This window comes from Trifolium pratense, linkage group LG1 (assembly GCF_020283565.1).
Source record: "Trifolium pratense cultivar HEN17-A07 linkage group LG1, ARS_RC_1.1, whole genome shotgun sequence".
In the NCBI taxonomy this organism is placed as follows: domain Eukaryota; kingdom Viridiplantae; phylum Streptophyta; class Magnoliopsida; order Fabales; family Fabaceae; genus Trifolium; species Trifolium pratense.
This window is the reverse complement of record NC_060059.1, coordinates 30,480,855-30,503,308: the sequence shown is the minus strand read 5'-3', so window position 1 is coordinate 30,503,308 and position 22,454 is coordinate 30,480,855. Positions and strand designations below refer to the sequence as shown.

Here is a 22,454-nt window from a genome sequence, read left to right as displayed (position 1 = left end):
TTTCATATCTGCATTACTGGTAATATATCTGCCACTTTTCTGTATTACCATGTCACTTCCTTGAAACTCTTTAAATGTACCTCATGCATCTTTTGCACTTGTTGCTCCCATTATTCTTTGAAAGACATTGTCTTTTAAAGCTTGTTATAGAAAGAATATCACCTTTGAATCTTTCTATATATTTTCCTTCAATGTCGCTCGTATCAATGTAAATTTTATCTTTTTGAATTCCTTCAATGTCTTTCAATTACTTTGCTGCTTTATTATCTTTTTGAATCTTTCTATAATTGGTTGACAAGAATGTTGTTTTGAGGTTGTTTTTTGTTTGCAATATTAACATGTTAATCTTGTTTATCCTAGAAGATGCTAAATCGGTAAGTCTTGATTATTCAAGTATAAGAATTCTTAATACAAGTCTTTGAATAATGTGTTAATGACCCGATGAGATGTATTTTTTTTACCAATATGAATTCTTTATTCATATGGAATCAGGATGGTATACATGGAAATTTTGATGCTCGAAATGCAATTTGAAATATGAATGTTTATTGGAAATGCATGCCCAGACTTGATAATGATTTTCTTATCACGGTAAATTGGGATGTTTGTGTGCCCATGCCTTTGATGCAAAATTGAGCATAAGTCTCTCGATGTCCCTAAATTGATGGTTTGAATGGAATTTCAATGTGAATGCTTATTCATAACTTCAAATGTAATTGGAGATGACCCATGATGTCATTGATGCGAAATATTTATATATGTCCCTCGATGTCCCTATATTGAATATATGTCCCTCGATGTCCCTAAATTGAATATATGCCCCTCGATGTCCCTAAATTGATGGTCTGAATGGAATTTCAATGTGAATGCTTATTCATAACTTCAAATGTAAGTGGAGATGACCCTTGGTGCCATTGATGCAAAAAAGTATACCTGTCCCTCGATGTCCCTAAATTGAATATATGTCCCTCGATGTCCGTAAATTGAATAGATGCTCTTTGATGTCCCTAAATTGAATAGATGTATATGTCCCTCGATGTCCCTAAATTGATGGTCCGGATGAATGCAATTCGGTGTCCCTAAATTGATGGTCTGAATGAATGCAATTCGACGTGAATGCTTAGTCGTAACTTGAAATGTAGGTGGAGATGACCCTTGATGACTATACATGCTTTTCCATAATGGTAAGTTGGGATGATGGATTTGTGCTTGTGTGACCTTAGATGCGAAAATTGAATATATGTCCCTAGATAACTCTGAATTGTTGGCCAAAATTGAATTTCATTATTAATGTAGAAATAAAAAATAATTTCAAGCTTCTTCATTGGACCTTCAACGACTTTTTAAATCGTGTCAAGTTTAGCAATGTTGCTTGTATGAATTCGAAAACTATGCTCGTCAGTTACTTAAAGGTTGGAATTTAGCGCAGAGACCGCACACAGTTTCAGGTCTGATGCGTGCAAAAACTGTGACTGCTTCAGGTCTGATGCGGACAGAACCTGCGATTTCTTGAGGTCTGATACAATTCTTAATCTGTGTCTAATAACTACAAGCACCGTCAAAAATCTTCCAGCTGGTGCTTTGCAGAATGCTATCGTGGATGGACCTGGTATAGAACTTAATTTGTAGATGAAAGCACCAGGAGTATGTTGTTCAAAAGGCATAATATCAAGCGCCCTTTATGCACAAGGTACATCTTATAATACAATGAAGTGATAAATGTTATTGTACCAACTCTTCAAAGAATTTGAGAAAGATGTTATTATGTCTATTACGAAATATTTGAGTCTTATTTAGTGTTCAAATGTAGTAGAAATCAGTTGTTATTTGCTTGCCGGAGGTCGTAACATATAAAAACTAGTAGGAAATATTGCTCATACTATTGTCAATATCACTGGATGTGTTCCTATTTAGTCGACAGAAACTATTAGATGGCTCCTTTCACTTTAATAGTTGCTGACTTGTTTTCTGAATGTGCATAAAATATTTGTATTCGGAGCTTGCCCAACCTATGTGGGTTCCGAGGTGGTAAACATAACTGTTTGATTAAGATAAGGCTTAACTATCCCATATTTAGACTGGTTTGCATCCTAAAGTGTGAAGGTATTGAGGAGAAAAAAATTGAAAAGAAGGGGAAGTTCTAGTGGATGGGTGATATGGAATCTAAGCAAGAGAAGACTCTTAGCTAGCTGAAGGATAGAAATTGAAAAGGTGCATTCTTCTGATGCGAACATTTACGGAAGACTAGTTTATTGTATGATGAAACAACATAGTAAAAGGAACAAAATTCTGATTTGATTGAGGTAAGAGCTTGTTTGGAAGACATGGGCTCAAAATTGAGAGTCTTGAGATAGTAAACAGAGGCTAGACATTATCAATATGTCTGTGTTCACATTTAACGCCATTTGTGTTGATGAGTGGGATGGAAAATAGGTTAATGCATTATCCTGATGTTGGCCAGATATTTTAAGAAAAGGCCTAAATTCTGTTTGAGGGTTTTATTTATTTTTTGTTTAACTGCATTTCAACAAACGACTAAATTATTGCAAAAGGTTCAATATGGGATTGTTGCTGATCCAAATGCAATGGTGGAAGATTTGGGTGAATAGAAGGAGGGGGCAATGGCTTTTGGAGTGGCAGATGGAATTAATTCAGTAGGTGTATTATCGTATGACTTAATGAATGTGTTGCTGGCTAATGTAGTTTTTGAGGTTGGGGGTACTATTGACATATTGAAATATTTAGCTGATCCATCAAGCGCTTATTCAATGAAATTAGCATTTGAGGTAATTTCAAATGAGGGTAGGGTATCCACGTGATGCTTGGCGATCTATATGGTTTGTTGTTATCTCAACTATTGGATATGATCTTGCATCCAAAAGTTGTCTCTTTGCAAGTTGTGACTATTTTTGAGGTAGTTAAATTGAAAGTCTGAAGTTGGTTAAGTGCAAGGAATGTCTGGTTAAGGTATTATATTCCATCATGGTTTATTAATACTTGCAACTTTGTTCTGTTTAGCGGATTATCGTTTCTCTGAGGTATCTCTTGTGTGCAACTTGTTCTGTCTTTGGCCTAATATTTGGAATCCATTGTGCTAAATTTTAGAATATTTTTAGCTTATAATAAAAACAATGACTGAAGTTGTCCGAATGCTAATTTGCCAAGATTGTTTAGAACAAAAAAAAAAAATGGACATATCTTAGATGTATAGGTCTAAGATGGAAATGTAATTGGAACATATTCCAAAAACAAATTGAAAGGGTTGATTCTCTCAAGTCACTGAACACCAAGTCAACAGGAAGCCGAGGAAATTGATTAGGTGTATTTGAAGGAACCATACAACGTTAGTTATTATTATATGCATATGTGTTCTTGATTAGTTTCATCTATCTTTTGTATCTTAATGTTAAGTTATTCAATTCTGTTATCATGCCCCTCATCTTTGTTAATATTTTGTTCTTAATTGTAAACTGATCTCGTATTTGAGTTTTTTGATTCGATTACTTACTATATTCATAAATAGGACAACATCAGAAGAACCTTCAAGTTTGAAATTATTGAGCCAACACCTCTTTTTTTTCACAAAGAGAATATATCAGACTCTTTATTTCACAAATCTCAGTCACATAAAATTTGAATATGCATCTTCATCAGAGATTGATCAGGATTCATATAACAAAACAATTTTCTTGAAAGCCTTGGTTTTGAAGCTGATACAAAATTTACTGACTTTACTTCTCATAATAAGGTACAATACTTGAATGGAGAAAGTACCTTTGAAACAGAGGAGTCAAATTTGGCAGAATCAATGGTGTTGGAGAAGAAAGAACAAATAAATATGTTATGGAGTAAATCAGTACATATGAGAGAGGAGAAGGCCATGAGGTAAATTTGTTGTAGAGATTTGTGTGACCCATCAAGGAAGGATGCAGTGTTTGGTTGGGAACATTTGAAAGTGAGATTGATGCTTCTAAAGCTTATGATTGTGCAGCTTTCAGAATGAGGGGTAAGAAAGCTATACTGAATTTTCCTAAATTGAGGATATGCCCCTCGATGTCCCTAAATTGATGGTCTGAATAGAATTTCAATATGAATGCTTAATAATAAACTTCAAATATAAGTGGAGATGACCCTTTGCGCCATAGATGTCCCTAAAGTGAATATATGTCCCTCGATGTCTCTAAATTGAATATTGTTCCTCAATGTCCCTAAATTGAATATATGTCCCACGATATCCCTAACTTGAATATTTGTCCCTCGATGTCACTAATATGATGGTATGAATGGAATTTGATTTGAATGCTTAGTCATAACTTGAAATGTAAATGGCGATGACCCTTGACGCGATGACTGTACTTGCTTATTCATATTGGTAAATTGGGATGATAGTTTTGTGTCTGTGTGACCTTAGATGTGAAAATTGAATATACGTCCCTTGATGAACCAAGATTGTTGGCCTAAATGAAAATTTATTATTAATGTAGAAATAGAAAATTTAATGGTGTTGGAGAAAAAGGAACAAATAAATATGTTTTGGAGCAAAGCATTACATAGGAGTGGGGAGAAGGCCAAGGGATAAATTTGCTGCAAATAGTTGTGACCCTTCAAGGAAAGGATGCAGTGTTTGGTTAAACATTTGACAATGAGATTGATGCTGCTAAGGCTTATGATTGTGCAGCTTTCAAAATGAGGGATCAGAAAGCTATACTGAATTTTCCTTTAGAGGCTAGAGTAGCTAATCCAAAGCCTAATAACAATGGCAGGAAAAGTACAAATAACAGGTAATTGCTCAAAGTGAAGAATTGTGAGAAGTAATATATAGCTGAACTGTTTAACACCTGATAACCAATATGTAGCTATTGATATTAAACTTGAGAGATCAATTTGTCCTTTTTCAAATTATTTATTTGTGCACGAAAATTAGAATGCAATTTTTGCAGAAGATTATTCTCAATGCATCATCCCGGTATTACAAAAGAGTTATATCAATAAAGTAGAAAGTAAATTCGACGTAAAATAATTGGTGCTCAGATATTGGAGATCTAATAATCTGGAGATCATCGTATGTTTGACTCCTATTATTTTGAAAGTCCATCTTAACTCAAGAAATTAGTGCAAGTGCATAAAGTAAAAGCTTTATAAGACAACTCAAGTTATATTGTGACTTAAGTGACACGGATAATACCTCAACAACTATTTTATAAAGTTCATTGACTTATAAATTGTTGTTGAAAGATAGAACATATAAATAGAAATTTTATGCTAGGTGACTCAATAATCTAAAAATTTGACATATAAGATCTTTCATCTGATTGTTGTCACTAAGGATGTTTTAGATTAATGTGAGTTTCTTTTTGTTTATGGTTTATTTTTGCTTTCAATAACAATACAAATTTTGTCATGGTTTTCTGCATACATAAAGCTTTATGATATTATTATTATTGTTATAACCGGTTTTGTATCGTTTTTCAGAAATGTTGAATTTGCAATATGTTTGATCTAACTAAAGATTTTAATTGGATCAGTTTGAAATATGTATGATATATGTCACTCACTCATATTGATCTATGTCATGTAGTCATTGATGTGGTAGTCGTCGGGGTTCTATCACGTTTTGACAATAATCGTGGTGGTCCATTACTAATGTATGAGGTGGATGAGATTGTAAAGTTGAAACCTAAAGTTAAAAACATTTGGATGCATGCCTAAAGAATAATTATATAATTATGGGTTAAATATGTTTTTGGTCCCTTTAGTTTCCCAGATTTTCGTTTTAGTCCCTGAAGTTTATTTTCACACTTTTTAGTCCCTAAAGTTTCATCGGTCAATGTTTTTAGTCCCTACTTTTCATTCAACTCGTGTATACTTTTACATTTTTAAATGAATTTTTGTATGATATTTATAATATTATAAGAACATCTCCGATAAAAATTTAGATTTTTTTAACATAAGATGAATTATTTATGAATTTTTATGTGCAAAAAACTAAAAAAAACATATTTAATTCATCTCTTGTTAAAACAAATTAAACTTTTGTAAAAGAGATTCATATAATGTACTAAACATTACCGAAGAGAAAAAATTTAAAATTTTGAATGATATGCACGAGTTGAATGAAAAGTAAAGACTAAAAACCTTGAGTGAAAAAACTTCAGGACTAAAAAGTATGAAAACAAACTTCAAGGACAAAAATGAAAATTCTATGAAACTATAGGGACCAAAAACATATTTAACCCTTAAAAAATTATGAAACCCAACATTCTTTCAATTTTCAACTTAATTGCATAAATACTCTTGAAGATTTAGCCTTTTTATTGTGGAATATTGTTTCCCACATTCTTCAGTGATGATTCCCTAAAATACGATTAATGGAAAGATTAATTTGACAATGAACCAAAGAGCTTTCTCTAAAACAATATAAAGTTTACTACTTGTTTGCTTCAAAAAATTAACCCTATTTTTTTTTAATCCATATTTTGATTTTATGAAAATCAACAGTAAATTACAAACAAATTGCTTGAATGAGAGGCTGCAATCATGGATGATGTTGCTTCAGGCGGCAAGACTGCTATTTTTATCAATTGTTTTGGGGCCCACACTCAAAATACATAGTGCATCCACGTTCTAAATATAAAAAGAGATAAAATGCCACGCATACTTTCCGGAGTAATTCGGGAAAAGAAATTCGGTACATATAGCACCACTATTTCGAAATAATGAGAATTCTAGTTGACTATCACCTATATATAGGTTATGGTTCCCAATATACCGGACACATTGCATATTGCCTTTTTTTCCCATCTGAAGAGTGTTTAAAGGCATAAGAAGTTCGATTTGAGGAAGAACCAAAAGCCAACGAATGTCAGTCAGTCATTTGATTCTCCTACTTTGTCTTTATGGAGTACTACGTGTTACACCAACGATTAGTTCATCTAATGGATTTGTCTATCAAAGCATTCTTAATAATGATCTTTGATAAATCAACATGTCGTAGATTATGTTTATATATATATATATATATGGGGAGGGATCAAATTACACCGGTGTAACATTTGAGTAATGTTACACCGCTCAATAACGCTTTAACGAATACAAATTTTACAAAATCCACCGTTGGATTGAAAGTTTATATCACATAGATCATCTAGTATTCGGCCCACTGAATCGTCTAATCTAGTTCGGATGTTAATTTTGGTATAAATTGCATCTAGCCTCCTCTCGATCCTAGTTGTAGGGATCGAATCATGGTCCTCCCTACCAAATTCAGCGTTAATCACCACTGAACCAACTAACGATTGATTTATATACTCATATATTTATTTGACTTTCGTACTAATAATCAAATCTAAAATTATATATTTAATCTTATTCATTTGAACATGTTTTATATGAGATTAATATTAAATTAATTCCAACATATAAATTAAATAATTATTTTTAAGTCACATATTGGGGCCATTTTATCCACTTAATAGTAGTAAGGAGTATTACGTAAAAAACATTGAGGTCATTTAAAAGAAATTGAGGCCCCTGTGGGCATCTGAACATCATTGGTGAAATAGGCATATATGAACTTTCTCAAGAAACATTCTCAAGAAACATTCTTCCACTAAGGATCAAGCAAAGTCTTCCCATGTCATATTCCACCAATATCTAAATATGACTTCGAAGAAAAATTAGAGTAGCAAATCAAACAAAAGAAGAAAAAAAATATCAGTAAGAATTTTTGGCCCTTTAAAAAAGTGGTTAGAGAGGCTTGATTTCTGACTTTTTTGTATGAAAATAATTCAATTGATAGGTAGAAATTCTTTTATGTGCCTCATAGATTCTCGGATAAAAATTACTCCCTCCGATCTTATATATAAGAAACATTTCACTTTTTAGACTATATTATTATCTAAATACATCAATTCTACAATGAATCTATGAATCTAAAACATAAAATAATTTTTATATATAAGACAGGAGGAAGTAATCATCATTAATAACAATAAAAACTTTGTATTTTCATCATAACCCGAATAAAAAGGAAAAATGGACCATTTATCTAAAAGGTGTTTAAAAAAAAAAGTGGACCAATTTCTATGAAAATCACATCCACTTTATTGTATATATACTGTATGAATATTGTGTCGGGATGTTGGAATATGGAACATAAATTTTATACCACAAAACAAATTGATGATTGTGCTTGAAATATTCTGTGTATCGCTAATGTAAGAATTGATAGTTTTTTTTTTCAAATAAAAATATTTCTTCTCAATATGTGTTCCTGTTAATTTCAAGGAGGAAGTAAACTATGCTTGTGTGAGACATTTATGAATGTTGACTCCTAATGAGAAAATGACACGCCTGGATCTTCTAGGTCCACATACACAGTGATGACTTAAGGAATTTTGACTGGGCCTTTCATTCCCGTGATCATTTTTTGAACAAAGTGTTTCATTCAATATATATATATATATATATATATATATATATATATATATATATATATATATATATATATATATATATATATATGAGTCAGGATCCGTTGACACCAACTAGTTTGACACCAAATGTTACACCTCTCAATAACGTTTTAACCGATATAAATTTTATAAAATCCACCGTTGGATTGAAAGTTTACATCATATAGATCATTTGTATAAAATTTCAGACAAATCCAAAATCATTTGATATGCTATTGAGACACATAAAGATTAACGGCATTTAAAAAAATACAAAAACCGTTAATTTTGATGTATCTCAATAACATATCAAATGATTTTGAATTTATTTGAAATTTTACACAAATGATCTATATGATGTAAACTTTCAATCCAACGGTGGATTTTATAAAATTTATATCGGTTAAAACGTTATTGAGAGGTGTAACATTTAGTGTCAAACTAGTTGGTGTCAACGGATCCTGACTCATATATATATATATATTGGAGAGATTATTATTTCTAGCAGAATAAAAATATAAATGGTAAATATTTTCTTACAGTTTTGATGTTGTTGTATTCTCAAAGGTGAACTTAGATTCAGCTCATCCTAACATTCTTGATAGTTTTCATTTTAATTGCAAAGTTAATAATTTTTCCTTCTCTTTAAAATAAAATTAACATGCATTTTGATTTTTAATAAAATATATTGACGTTTGAGAAAAGATAAATAGTAAAAATATGTTGGTATTGAGTGAAAATATACGTGATGGAAAGTCTTATATTGTTTAGAAATATAAAGAAAGAATGAGGCCAAGATTATATATAGACTTTAATTCTTTCTTACAAAATGCATCGGTCAGAAATACTTACTTATATTTGATTTTTTTTTTTCTTTCTCTTATACTCTTTTTTAGAGTGTTATGAGAGGTAACTTAAGTATTTGATTTGAAGAGTGTAGGTGTATTGAAATTGTAGGGTGGTTGAGTGTTATGTGTTGTATAATAATCTTCTTCATCGAACATTTCTTTGACACAAACAGAAGCAAATTCATCTTCACTGTCATATGCGGAAGTGTAACTACGATATTACTTTGATACCATGTTAGAAACACAATATCAAAAAGTTGAAGATGAATCTCATGAGAGAAATTGTTTAATTACGGTTGATATAGTTGATGCGCAATCAAAATATGGTTTTTGGGCTGAAATTTGTGGTGTCAGCCTATGAATTTTATCGTTTTTCTAATTTCATCGTTAGCAGAATATGAAAGATTATCTTTTAATTTATCAGAAGTAGAAGAAGAATTAGTAACAGGTTATAAACATAATATTCAGGTATATATATTAGAGTTTGATATGAAGGGAAAAGAATTTCATGATATTTATATTGAATGATTCATTAAAATATGATAGATGAGTACATGAAAAACTCAATAAGATACGGAGCTTTATGAAAACCTAACAACCTAACTATTTAATAACAAACTGTAACTAATTTGGCCAAACACATATGAGCAGCCACCTAAAACAAAATAACCCTAATTATCTTTGCTTTTCTTCTTATTCATCATTAGAGAGGGGTGGTTTATGATTAATTTTGATCCGAAATCACTCTCTTGATTGTTTTGTTTTATTTATTTTTAATTAAATAAGTAATTTTAGATATTTTTAGATTTCGTTTGAGTTTTATTTTTTGAGATTTCTTCGTCTGGTGTTGTTTTATTCTCGTCTTAGTGCATAGTTGTTTGTTTTGATTTTCCGTCTTGCTACGGTGTTTGTTTTATTCAGATTTGCATATTTGCTTCGATCCAAATCCAGTACAAATCTAATGACTTTAGAGTCGTCGACGTTGCAGATTCGGATACATGACTATTCCAGACATTTGAATTTGTCATATCAATTGTAGGCATTGTCACATTTGTAAACATTAATTATTTGTAAACATTAATTAAGTTGTTTTATGTTATTAATTTGGATGTAAGCTTGTTCACATATCAATCATTTTTAGTTTTTAGCAGATTTGAATGTATAATGATTTTGATTGATATATTCTACCAATTTAAATAAATGAATATTGTTGTTATTTTTTAGTTATAAAAAGAAACTCTAACTAGTTTCTAATTATTGACTGACTCTACTTTTATTATTTTGGTTACCATGATATCGGTACGAAGTTTCCACTATTGCTAGCGATAATTAATCTCTGTCGGAGAACGTTCAACTAGAGGGGGAGCGGAAGCATATTCTGGATGAAATAGTCCACTTCGTCGCTCATAAATTGGAAGACCCGAGGCAGCCACAGGGTCGAATTTATGAGCAAACACTATGCTTGATATGGTACAAACTCGAGATAGATGACAATACCAACTAGGACGAACTTCAACAGTGGAGTAATTCACCTAAGGAAAACCCGGGAAATACAAATCCATTTTTGGCTTCTATAAGCCGGGGCGATTTTTTTATGAGGGCAATACTCCTTCTGGTTATAAGGTCCACTACTAAACCAAGGTGGAAAAGTCACGTGGGACACACAAGGTGGATTCTCTATTTTCAATCGAATTTTCTTCATACGCATGAGTCAATAATCAAACTTCTAACCACATTTAAAGGACCAAAACCATTACTACTCAGACTCATTAATTGATACAACTAACTCTATCTTATTTCCTTCCTATGTTCAAGTTGTATAACGCCTAAAGCAAATACAAGGCACATGCTTTTTTTTCGGAGAAGGGTGGTTTTAGGTCATTCATTTTTATCTAAAATCACCCCTTTACATTTGTTTTTTTTTTCTTTTAATATAAATAAGTGATCTTGACATTGATCAATTTTTTTTTTGTTTTTTTTTTTTGTGATTTGGCCGTCTGAGTGCGGCGTTGTGTTGTTGGTCGTCTTGTGCGACGCTTGTTATCCCGTATTGTTGAGGTGTTCATTTGATTCTATTGAAATATCGGCTTCAGTCAATTACAACTTCAGCCAATGATTTGGACATCAACGCTGCAGATCCGGAGATATGGATACTCCGGTGGCTTTAACTTTATCATATTATTTATTGTATGCATTTTACCGTTGTATGCTATTAACTCGGATGTTGTGAATTTTATTTACGAATTTATCTTTTATGTTTTTAGCGATGTTGATTCTATAAAACATAATATAACGAGGAAAGTTGTGATGTACATAGAATTTCAACCCACATGTCATTGGCATTGTTCGCACTTTGCAGTTCTGACCCAAGTACATGCATTCACAAAGCAATAATTTATCAGTACTCTACTGCTCTTTTTATATTTTAAAGTTGCACGATATTACAAAACTGTCATTATTGAAAACTACATCACTTTTCCTTGTTTTTTTGTCATCTCAATTTCCAAAAGTAAAAATTAGAACATCTAAAAACCAGTTTTCAAAACTAGTTTTGTAAATAAAAGAGACCCTCTTGAGAAATGGTTTATATTTTTATTATGAAAAAACTACTCTCTCCATCTCATAATATAGGCAAAAAAAATATTTTCACACTTATTAAGAAAAATAAAATACGATAATTTCAAGGTTGACTTTTTGTGTGCGTGTTGAAATAAGTTTCATGGGAAGATGTAAAAACAGTTTTTATTGGTTATTAATTATGGGGAAAAAAAGAGAGAGAGTAAATTAAGTATAAGTTTATCTTGAAAATGATAAAAGTTAGTTTTTTTTGCTTATAATTTGACACATGAAAAAATAATTTTTTTTTTCTTATAATATGGGACGAGGGAGTATTAGAAAAGAGAATATGCATTTATAGTGTAAAATAATTTTACACTTTTAACAAATCAAAACTATGTTTTTTGTCGCGTCATCTCACTTAATTTCATTTTCTTGATATGATATACAAAAGAATTTAATTTATATGCACCGTCAGTCTAAAGTTATTTTGCACATGCGTCCAATAATGTATCGACACATCATGTATGGTAATTAAAAACACATGATGTGTTACATTCATTAAATGATGTGACAACGCGTCATTGGATGTGTGTGTAAAAAAAATTACACCGACGGTGCACAACAATTAAACTCTATACAAAATTATTGATTATCAGTATAAAATTAATTTACACTGACAGTGTGTATTCTTTAAACTCAAAACCTATTACCTCTCCCCGTCCTCTTAAAAAAAATTGTCTACTTTCTTTGAATTTTTAACTACATTATTTTATTTACCAATATACAATTATTATTAGCTTTGTTTGCCGGTTGAGTTTTAGAGAACATTATTTTTCTTTTCTAAACTAAGAACATTTTAAAATATCTTAAAATAAATTGAAAATAAATTGTCACTGTCACAAAGTAATTCAATCACAATTTAAAAATATTTTATAGAGTTCTTAATCAAAATAATTATACATAAAAGATAAACGAACAACAAATTGCACCGCTAATCTTTTTTAAATGATAAAATCAATCATTTTGAAAACTACATTCATAGATCTATGAGAAATAACATTTATGCATGACACTTAGTATTATTTTCAAAAGATCAACAACATCTGATATAAAGAAGTCAAAAATGTTAAACGTGGATGATATAAAACATAAGTAAAATAAGTCATCCCGATTCGATTCCCATGAAAAACAATTTTTAACCAAACTTTAGTTTTCTCGCAGTTAAACTTTAGATTGTGGTCGGCGGGTCTTATTTCACTGAGATGGTTAATAAATAAATAAAAAAAATTCAATTTCAAAAAAGTTGATTTATTTATTTACTATCACGTGCAATATTTTAGCTTTAAATTACATTGAATTTTTTCAAAAAAAAAAAATTAAAAGTAAAAAATGCACTTTTACGACCAAAAAAAAAAAAGGTGTAACATTGTGTTTTTCCTTCTTATAATATAATATTGTCGATGTTATTTGCGTAGGCCAATGTTGAAGATTGTTATTCTCAGATAGAGCGAGCGGTTTGGTGAGAATACACTTCTTCGCAAATGGATTCTTATGAATTATTACAAAACATCGATTCTTTGGATTTTCTCGATTACTCTAATTTCATCGATCCTTCTCCTCCCACAGATTTCCTTTGGTCCAATCCAAGGTTTTCCTTTAATTCATTATTTTATTTCTACTTTTTCGATTCACTTTTTATTTTAATTTCAATTTTAGTTTTCCCAAAAATTGTGTTTTTTCATTTTGCAATATGGTTATACCTGAAACCCTTATTTTGTTTTGGTAATCTATATCATTTATTTCATTCATTCATTCTTCATTGTAGTTGTTCTAGTAATTCAAGGTTCATGATTCATTATTGTTGCTTTTGATTCAAAAGCTTTGATTTTTTATTTTTTAATTTTTTTTTGTATGATGTAGGGTAAAATTTGGGAAAATTGGTGTTGTATGATTGGATTTATATTTTCTCATTGACCCTTTTCTTAATTTCAATTTTAAATGATTTATTATTTCCCAAATGTTACTTATTGTTATGAGATTTAATTTGATTACTTGCAAGAAGAGTGAAAAATTGTTTTTTTTTTTTTTTTCCATTTTATCATTTGCCCTAATTCCCTTTTGTTTGATGGCAAATAATTTGATTGATTGTTAGTTGGAATTGTTATTTTTAATTTTTTGTAAATTTTGATTTTTAATTTGTTGCTTCTTTTCTTCCTAGTAATGAAATTTAAGAGTGTGCTTACTTTGAGAGAAAAAAAGTTGTATTCATTTTCTGTTTATAGTTTGAATTCCAAAACTATTCCCCAATTTGAAAGATAGGTTTGATGTTTTTTTAGCAGAATTCACATGGTGGGATAAGAAAAAACATATTTTTAGTTGTAAATTGCTTATATTTGTGTGGTAAATTTGCCTGATACAATTTATTTTTCCCTTGAATTTGCAAGTGCGAGCACGGAAATTGACTTTGCAAGTGTGAGCACGGAAATTGACATTCCAAGTGGCGCTGTTGCGTGTCAAGAAGAGAATACTAGGAAGAGGTATCTGTATCTGTTACATATGGTTTCAATTCTATGTCATCTGCTGTCAAATAGAGGCTATAACAACACTATAGCGTAGCAGAATTTGAACAAATCGTTAGTTTGTGTGATAAATTTCCTTCGTCATTTGTAGGGGACGTGCTGAATCATGCTACAAGTCAGGAACAAAAGCTTGCCGTGAGAAATTGCGGAGGGAGAAGCTCAATGAAAGGCATGTGCTTCTAATTGTTAAACTTATGATTGATGACAAAATTAGTCTTGTAGAAGCTTCTTTTTTAGCTTTTCATGTAGGTGTTGTAGCTTTTGCTGAAAATCATTTTCCTACCTTTTTATAAGAAATGCTTCCTCGTCCCAATAATTTCTGCTTTCTTGATGCTTCACAAACTTAGGTCATGTTTTCTACACTTGTTTTTTTATACTTGATTTAATTGCATGTGTTTGAAACTACTAGTGTATGGAGTTTATGACTCTTTCATTGAAGATCTTGTTAGGCATAGGATAGGAACCTATTGATTGTAAGCATGTTTTATCTCCGTGAAAGAATGTGAATATGATGTTTATGAGCTCGATACAAACTTTCTTAAACTTGTAGTTGTATCATTGATATGATATTACGATAGCTTTCTTAGTTCTTAGATATTCTGAGATACCTAGCATGAAATATATGTGTGTAGTGCAACTTCTAGTGCTAAAAGGGAAGAACTTCATTGTGATTGTTGCAGGTTTTGTGATTTGAGTGCTGTTTTGGATCCTGGAAGACCTGTGAGAACAGATAAACCTGCTATACTTGACGATGCTATCAGAGTCTTGAACCAACTTAAAACTGAAGCTCAAGAACTGAAAGAAACAAATGAAAAATTATTAGAGGAAATAAAATGTTTAAAGGTTAGTATTATTTTCAACTACTTATGACTATTGCGTATTTCAATTCTCTTCTTTTCCTTAATACGTTAACTTCTTTACCTACCTCATTCATGAAATCTGCCTCTACGGTTTTGGAAAAGAAATTGATTTTTCTTTTTAGCGCAACTATTAGAATCTTTATCTTTAGGAAGGCTAACATATTAACATTAAGCTTTTCTTAAAACCAAGGGTAGTTAATTTCTGATTGATTAAAGTTTGATTGAAGATTGATATTATTATATTGATGACTATACATAGCCACATGGTGATTCTATATCAATACATATCAGGCATAGTGTATGAAGTAGATATATCAACAAGGACATTGCAATCAATGCTTGAGTGTTTATAATTTGTTCTTGTCTATGATAGGCCGAGAAAAATGAACTACGTGAAGAGAAACTTGTTCTGAAAGCTGATAAAGAAAAGATTGAGAAGCAATTGAAAACTATGCCGCCACCGATTTCACCAGCAGGGTTTATGCCTCCTCATCCTATGGCTGCTGCTTATCAACCAGGGATGAACAAGATGGCTGTTTATCCAAACTATGGCTATATTCCAATGTGGCAATATCTTCCTCAGTCGGCTCGCGATACATCTCAAGATCATGAGCTCAGGCCTCCTGCTGCATAGTTTCTGCATGTGTTATTTCCCTTTGGATAATTTACATTCATCATTTTGATAACACTGCTCTCAAGTATTGACATGTAAATTGCCATTGCTTCGAATTTTCGGGTTTTTAACATGATAAAATAGGCTTACATTTTCCAACCTATGTTGGTGTAAGTGTCAAATAGATCTCTCCTTAAATAAAGTCAATTTTTTTTTTTTTTGTGGATAGAATCAAGGGTAAATTATAATTTCTTCTACAGAGAGAAAGTTGATTTTTTTAGCCCATCTAATTGTAAAATGAATTTTTAAGTGATGGTGAATGATTTTGTATGATCCATCACTTTTAATGTCATTGTTGACTACTTGACTTATTTTGAATACTTTATTGTTGATTTTATGATTTTTAAAGATAAAAAATTAAGATTTAAATATAGTTTTATCATTTATGGAACTAAGCTAGAAAAAATGAGCCTAAAAAGTACCGATTCTCTTGGTAGCAATGTTAAAACTCTTAGAGAGAGTTTTCTGTCTATTAGGGTTTCATAAGGTTCGAAGGATTAGTCTATACAATTATGCACGGAGAATATCCGGTTTAAAAGAAAACCTCTTATGTTATTTTTTTTCTCTTCTCATGTCAAAATTCCAACTTCTCATTATTGAATAAGTTGAATGAGGAGTGTGCTTAAAAGTTAAAGATAAGAGAATTGAGTGGTAGAAATTTAAGCCATATCTCCACATATTTTTTTCAAACATAATAGGATTCACTGTTGATTCTCTCCTCAACTTGCTTACATATTCCTTAGCTATTTTCTCTGCCTTTCCCATCATAGAAGGAATTATGATGCAAATGTATTTCCATTATCACCAACTTGGGCCAATCAACCAACAAATTTATTTTGACTATTTTCACTTCCTTTTTGTTGGATGCATTATTCCATATATTTTAGTATAAATCATTTCAATATATGGCTAGTTTAAAGCATATTGTTACTGTTGAATGATGCCCACTTACCCTATATACCACAATTTATGTTTGATAATTTATAAAGAAATAATTATGTAATCATGATTCAGTGGTACCCTCCAAGTGTTGCTTCATCGTCAAGGTTCTAAGAACATTGTAATGGAGAAATTCATTTGTAAGTACTTAAACTGGTTTCATATATACACATTACTTATTTGTAATTTTTTTGTAATAGTATTTAATAAGCACTCTATCGGCGTGTGATGGATGAGCTAGTTGAATTAAGGGTTAAGTAGCAGGAGGTCCAGGATTAAGCTCTGCCAAGGATACAAAAACTAATACTATAATTCAGCATTTAAGAAAAATTTACTAAATATATCTCATTTTATCATTATCAATAGACTTCTTATTTACTAGTTTTAAAGAACTTGTGACATAGATCAAAATAGTTTCCAAAGCTCCAAAGTCAAGAAGTTGCCATACATGATCAAGGTGCTTAAATTGCCTCATCAATTGAATCATCTTATAATCTTCAACTGTTGCGGGTAAAATATACATCAATTCTACATGATACTCACATCCTAGGTTTAATAATAAATTGAATTGGGTTGATACATACTAATACCAATCCGCAAAGCATGATTTTTCCTTCTTGAATCAAACAAATTTAATGTATTTCATTATTATTCAATAAAAGAGCAATGCAAGGAGAAACAAACTCAAATACACGGTGACTAGTCCACGAAATGGACACCCTCACAAAGCAGTGAGCGAACGTATTCACTTGTTTCCTAACAATCTTAACCGCAAAAATTATAAATTATTTTCGGGGACAAACTTAGCTACATAAGCCTTTTAATATTGACAAGAAAGAAAAAGGAAAATCATCAAACAAAACATCTTTCTATAATATTGACAAACCAATTACATGCAAAATCAAATGTACATTTCTTTTCCTTCCATTAATTAACAATCTGTTGTTATCCAAATTCTCGTTGAAATGAAGAAATGGAATAATCTCGATGCATGTAAATACTCTTAACTTATAAAAATTAAAATAAAAAAAAAAGAAGAAATGGAATATAACTTTGAAATGTAAAGCTATACTATATATCCTTTCCTATTTACACCAAAATAAATTTTTCAACAAGGTAGCTAATGGACCCTCTCCTACCTCTATGACAACACCTCGGACGTTGGACTAATCTAATGGCCGAGATCCAATACCCTCACCTGTTAGATTAATCCAACGACTGTGGTGCTTCTAGAGGGGATAGAGGGGCTAGAGAGAATCCAGATCCAAGAATTTAGGTCTGCTATCCTGCCGCTAATAGCCAAAGCATAATTAGAGATGATATTGAAATTGATATCCAGCTCATGAATGCAAAAGCAACAGAAATCTGGTATTTTTGGCACTCCTCTCCAAAATTGCAGTTTCCCATATCATGGAAGTACAAAACTGTAATGCCAGCTGAGGCAGAAGCTGCAGCTAGAGATAGTGTTGCTGTTACCTGTGGAATGTCGACAGTAGTGGTCAAGAACAAAACTTAATACACTATCTCTGCTCCTAGTTATAAGCTATGAAGCACAAACACTCCTCATATTAGGCATGTCGCAGCGTCAGACACGCGTCGGTATTGGACACCAACATGACACCGACACCGACACTTATGATTACACTGAATTATGTCATTTTCCTAAATTATTATCGGTGTCGACGTGTCAGTGTCCGTGTCGTGTCCGGTGTCTGTGTCCGTGCTTCATAGATTATAAGTCCTCTTCGGAAAGAAGAACAACTTAGTAATTTGCCTTGAAAGATGAAAAGTCAATATTGAATACATCTATACACGAAAGGCAACTTAGTAACTTGTCTTTGAAAGATGAAAAGTCAATATTGAATACATCTATACACGAATGCAAACTTTAGTAATAATCATAAACAAATTGTACATGTTAACTAAACTACCATTCTTTCTTTCCTTTTCTTTTTTTTTTTTTTTTCGTACAAACTACCATTTTTTCTTAATATATGTGAAAAGTGTCGAAGGAGCTTATAATTAGAGAGAGACGTAGTAAAATGATAAGCATCATAATGAACAAGTCCTACTGTGTCTAACAAACAAATTAGGAAAAATATAGGTTTAATAAGAGACTAACCCAATCTCCAACAACAAAGAGGCTAATCAATACAGGGTTAAGCAGAACCTTCTTTCTCACCAAAGCATAAGCATCCAACAAAGCAAGTGCAAAACTCCAAATGATTTGTAAAGCCATTGAAGCTATCAAATAACTGCAAAACCAATCGAAAAATCAGTATTAAAATATTCAACATCCAAAATACAAGCATGGCTGTTGAAGTATTGATGAACAACAATGCAGTTTCTTGACCAAAATTCACTGACAAGTAAAATAGTTCATGAAAAACGTGCTTTTAACAATCTCAAGGACAAAAATTAAAATAGATTTGAATCGAAAACAAGAGATTTGTTATTCTGAGGCTATATCACATCCCATTTTGATTTTAATATTCATCTCTGTCGTTTGCAACCACCCTTCATTATCTCGATTTAAAACTTAATTCCATATTTATCAGCGATTATTCTTTTTAGGATTATACTGTCAGATCGAAGGCAATTAAAAGTGGACCAGACATTGAACCGGTACAGCCACCAGTTCAAGGTTTAAAGGTCGGACAATGACTTTCTTAACTGGGACAATGGCATGCCGCCGGTTTTCCTGCTTTTTTACCGGTTTTCTGGTTTGAAGTTCGGTTTTCTGTCAAGGCGGTTAATGGATTCATTTGGACCGGATGTGATGAGAAACCAACACACAGTAACAATTAATAAAGAAAAATAGATAACAATGGAAATTAAGAGATATACTATTTCGGAAAGTTAAAAATAACTGCAAAAGGATGAATTCAATATCCTAATAATGCCCATAACTAACCAAATGGTTTTTCAAAAGATACTCATAATTTTTTTTTTGTCGAGTAGCCTAATGGCTAGAAATTCCACCCTTAAGGTGAATAAGTGGAGTGTCCAGGGTTCGAACTTCAGCCCCTGCATATATAATGTGATGTCCCTACCAACTAAGCTAAGCTCACGAGGACAAGATACTCATAATTCTATCCTCCACACTATATAACAAACTCAACTCTCTATCTCTTTCCCCTATAACTAACTCTCCCTCCGTTTCTAATTTTTCTCTTTGGGTGACTCTAAGTAGACCTTGAACAATTGGGCCTGCAATGACATATAAGGTATGTACCAGGACGCGTGTCTGGTTCTTGGTTCGACCAGTTGAACCGGCCAGATCAATTAAGTTTTGATTACAATAGTCAGATCAGTAACAATTTTTTTATATGAACACATTTACCAATCACCGCACTAATTAATCTGAATTAAGACACTTCATCTATAACTTGTAATCCATCGCAACATAATCACATCTCATTGTGATTTTAATATTCATCTCCATCCTTTGCAACCACCCTTCTTTATCTCGATTTTAAACTTAATTCAATACTTATCTACGATTATTCTTTTTAGGGTTATACTGTCACGACCCAAGGCAATTAAAATCGGGCTAGACATTGAACCGGTACAGCCACCAGTTCAAGGTTTAAAGGTTGGACAGTGACTTTTTCTTAACTGGGACAAACCGACATGCGCCCGTTTTCCTGCTTTTTTTACCGGCTTTTTGGTTTGAAGTCCGGTTTTTGTCAAAGCGGTTAATGGATTCATTTGGACCGGACATGATGAGAACCCAACACACGGTAATAATGAAAAATAGATAAGAGATATATTATTTCGGAAAGTGAAAGATAATTGCAAAAGAATGAATTCAATATCCTAATGCCGACAAAGCTAAGCTCCTACTAAGAACATTCTCTGTCCATAACTAACCAAATGGATTTTCAAAGATACTCATAATTCTATCCTCCACACTATATAACAAACTCAACTCTCCATCTCTTTCTGCTATAACTAACTCACCCTCCATCTCTAACTTTTCTCTTGGGGTAACTCTACGTAGGCCTTGAACAATTGGGCCTGCAATGACATATAAGGTACCTACCTACCAGGAGGCGTGTCTGATTCTTGGTTCAACCAGTTGAACTGGCCAGATCAATCCAGTTTTTTATTACAATACTCAGATCAGTCACAATTTTTTTATACGAATCACCACACTAATTAATCTGAATGAAGACACTTCATCTATAACTTGTAATCCATTGCAACATAATCACACAATGTACCTAATAATTCAGTGGTAAAGGAAATTTTCCCCATAAGTAATTGAATCAATAACAAACAACTGGCAAACATATAATATAACGAATCCGAATTTGCTGCAGTAATGATACCACACAGTAATCAATCTCAGCTATTGATTCAAAAACAGACTTTTTTTTGTCACTATGTTATAGGTACCAAGTTTCTACTACTTGGATCAATCCATTGTTGGTAAAATCAGACGGTTTAAATTACATATTCACTAATTCAATACTAAACAATCTCAACAATTGATTTAGATCGGTCAGTCGAGATAAATACTAATGAATATTGAGAGTACAATAATCTCACTAATGAAGATCATACCTAAAATATATGATTGCATTATAAAATTTCACAAATTAAAAACACATAAACACAAAAACAATTTTTTACATAAATAAGATATGAAGTGAATTAAATAATTACCAAAAAGCAGTGAAATTAAAGAAACTAGGTGTGGTAGCAATAGAAGCAATTGAGCCAGCAGCAAAACTGAACTGTGCTATCCTAAGAATCATTCCAAGAAAAGTGCCAGGTGTCCCAGAAAAATTCTTCATCTTCCTTTAACAAATCTTAGAACTTTAAGGGCAAAAATTGAAAACCCATATCAGGAATGAAATTCAATGCATAGAACGGATCATTGACCATTAAAATCAGCTTCAAATCACAGAAACTGAGAGACCCAGAAAGGAAAAGGAGATTGGAAGTTGAAATTTGAAATTTGGTGAGTATGGGTATGATACAACCAATCTAAAAGAATAGAGTGAAAGGAACGTCTCAACTGGAATGGAACTGAAATGGAGAATGATCAAGCAAACTTTTTTTTTTTTTTTTTTTTCTTAATTAGTAAAATGGTCCCTTAAAGATATTTTTGGTTTCAGATTGGTCCCTTAAAGAAAAAAAGGTCCAAATAGGTCCCTTAAAGAAAAAAAAGTCCGAATAGATCCCTTAAAGACATCTCCGTTAATCAGTTTGGTCGTATTTAGACATCTCTATTGGCAGCTTTTCACTTCTTGGTTTCTCTTGGTTTATTGATAAGTGTCAAAAAGTGGTAATTTTACTTATATATTTTAAACATTTATTAACTTATTTTAAAAGTAATTTCATACAAAAAAAACCCAACTAATTGTAAATATTAGTTTTAATGAAAAAATTAGTTATTTTTGCTATTTCTAACTAATTCCAACAATTTTTGTAGAAAAATTTGGATTTAATGGAATTTGGAAGGAAGAGATAAAGATTTTGAGTATGAGTTGTGTTCTGGATTAGACTAATGCTAGTCCACCTAGACCCTCACA

At 31.7% G+C, this 22,454-nt stretch overlaps 2 protein-coding genes across 3 annotated transcripts; one reads left to right on the top strand and one right to left on the bottom strand.

Moving 5' to 3' along the window:
- The first annotated feature begins 13,323 nt into the window (after positions 1 to 13,323).
- On the top strand, positions 13,324 to 16,140 carry LOC123902914 (transcription factor bHLH104-like). 2 transcript variants are annotated; one of them, XM_045952748.1, is made up of 5 exons: positions 13,324 to 13,508; positions 14,305 to 14,397; positions 14,531 to 14,608; positions 15,120 to 15,282; positions 15,673 to 16,140. In XM_045952748.1, exons 1-5 carry the CDS (start codon positions 13,402 to 13,404, stop codon positions 15,931 to 15,933), a joined length of 702 nt encoding a protein of 233 aa, XP_045808704.1. In that variant the 5' UTR covers positions 13,324 to 13,401; the 3' UTR covers positions 15,934 to 16,140. The 2 variants fall into 2 exon arrangements, with proteins under 2 accessions (XP_045808704.1, XP_045808712.1); XM_045952756.1 differs by lacking the exon at positions 13,324 to 13,508 and adding an exon at positions 13,577 to 13,642.
- A 1,623-nt stretch (positions 16,141 to 17,763) lies between these two features.
- Positions 17,764 to 21,991, bottom strand: LOC123902908 (CASP-like protein 5B3). The gene is made up of 3 exons (XM_045952734.1): positions 21,583 to 21,991; positions 19,034 to 19,166; positions 17,764 to 18,387 (listed from the first exon to the last, which is right to left on the bottom strand). Exons 1-3 carry the CDS (start codon positions 21,711 to 21,713, stop codon positions 18,193 to 18,195), a joined length of 459 nt encoding a protein of 152 aa, XP_045808690.1. The 5' UTR covers positions 21,714 to 21,991; the 3' UTR covers positions 17,764 to 18,192.
- Positions 21,992 to 22,454: the final 463 nt, after the last annotated feature.

Coding starts and splice junctions, on each gene's coding strand:
- LOC123902908 (XM_045952734.1), bottom strand. CDS start 21,713: ATGAAGAATTTTTCTGGGACACCTGGCACTTTTCTTGGAATGATTCTT. Junction 19,167..21,582: donor TTTAATTTCACTGCTTTTTG/GTAATTATTTAA, acceptor TTGGTTTTGCAG/TTATTTGATAGCTTCAATGG. Junction 18,388..19,033: donor TCTTTGTTGTTGGAGATTGG/GTTAGTCTCTTA, acceptor GACATTCCACAG/GTAACAGCAACACTATCTCT.
- LOC123902914 (XM_045952748.1), top strand. CDS start 13,402: ATGGATTCTTATGAATTATTACAAAACATCGATTCTTTGGATTTTCTC. Junction 14,609..15,119: donor AGGGAGAAGCTCAATGAAAG/GCATGTGCTTCT, acceptor TGATTGTTGCAG/GTTTTGTGATTTGAGTGCTG. Junction 15,283..15,672: donor AGGAAATAAAATGTTTAAAG/GTTAGTATTATT, acceptor TGTCTATGATAG/GCCGAGAAAAATGAACTACG.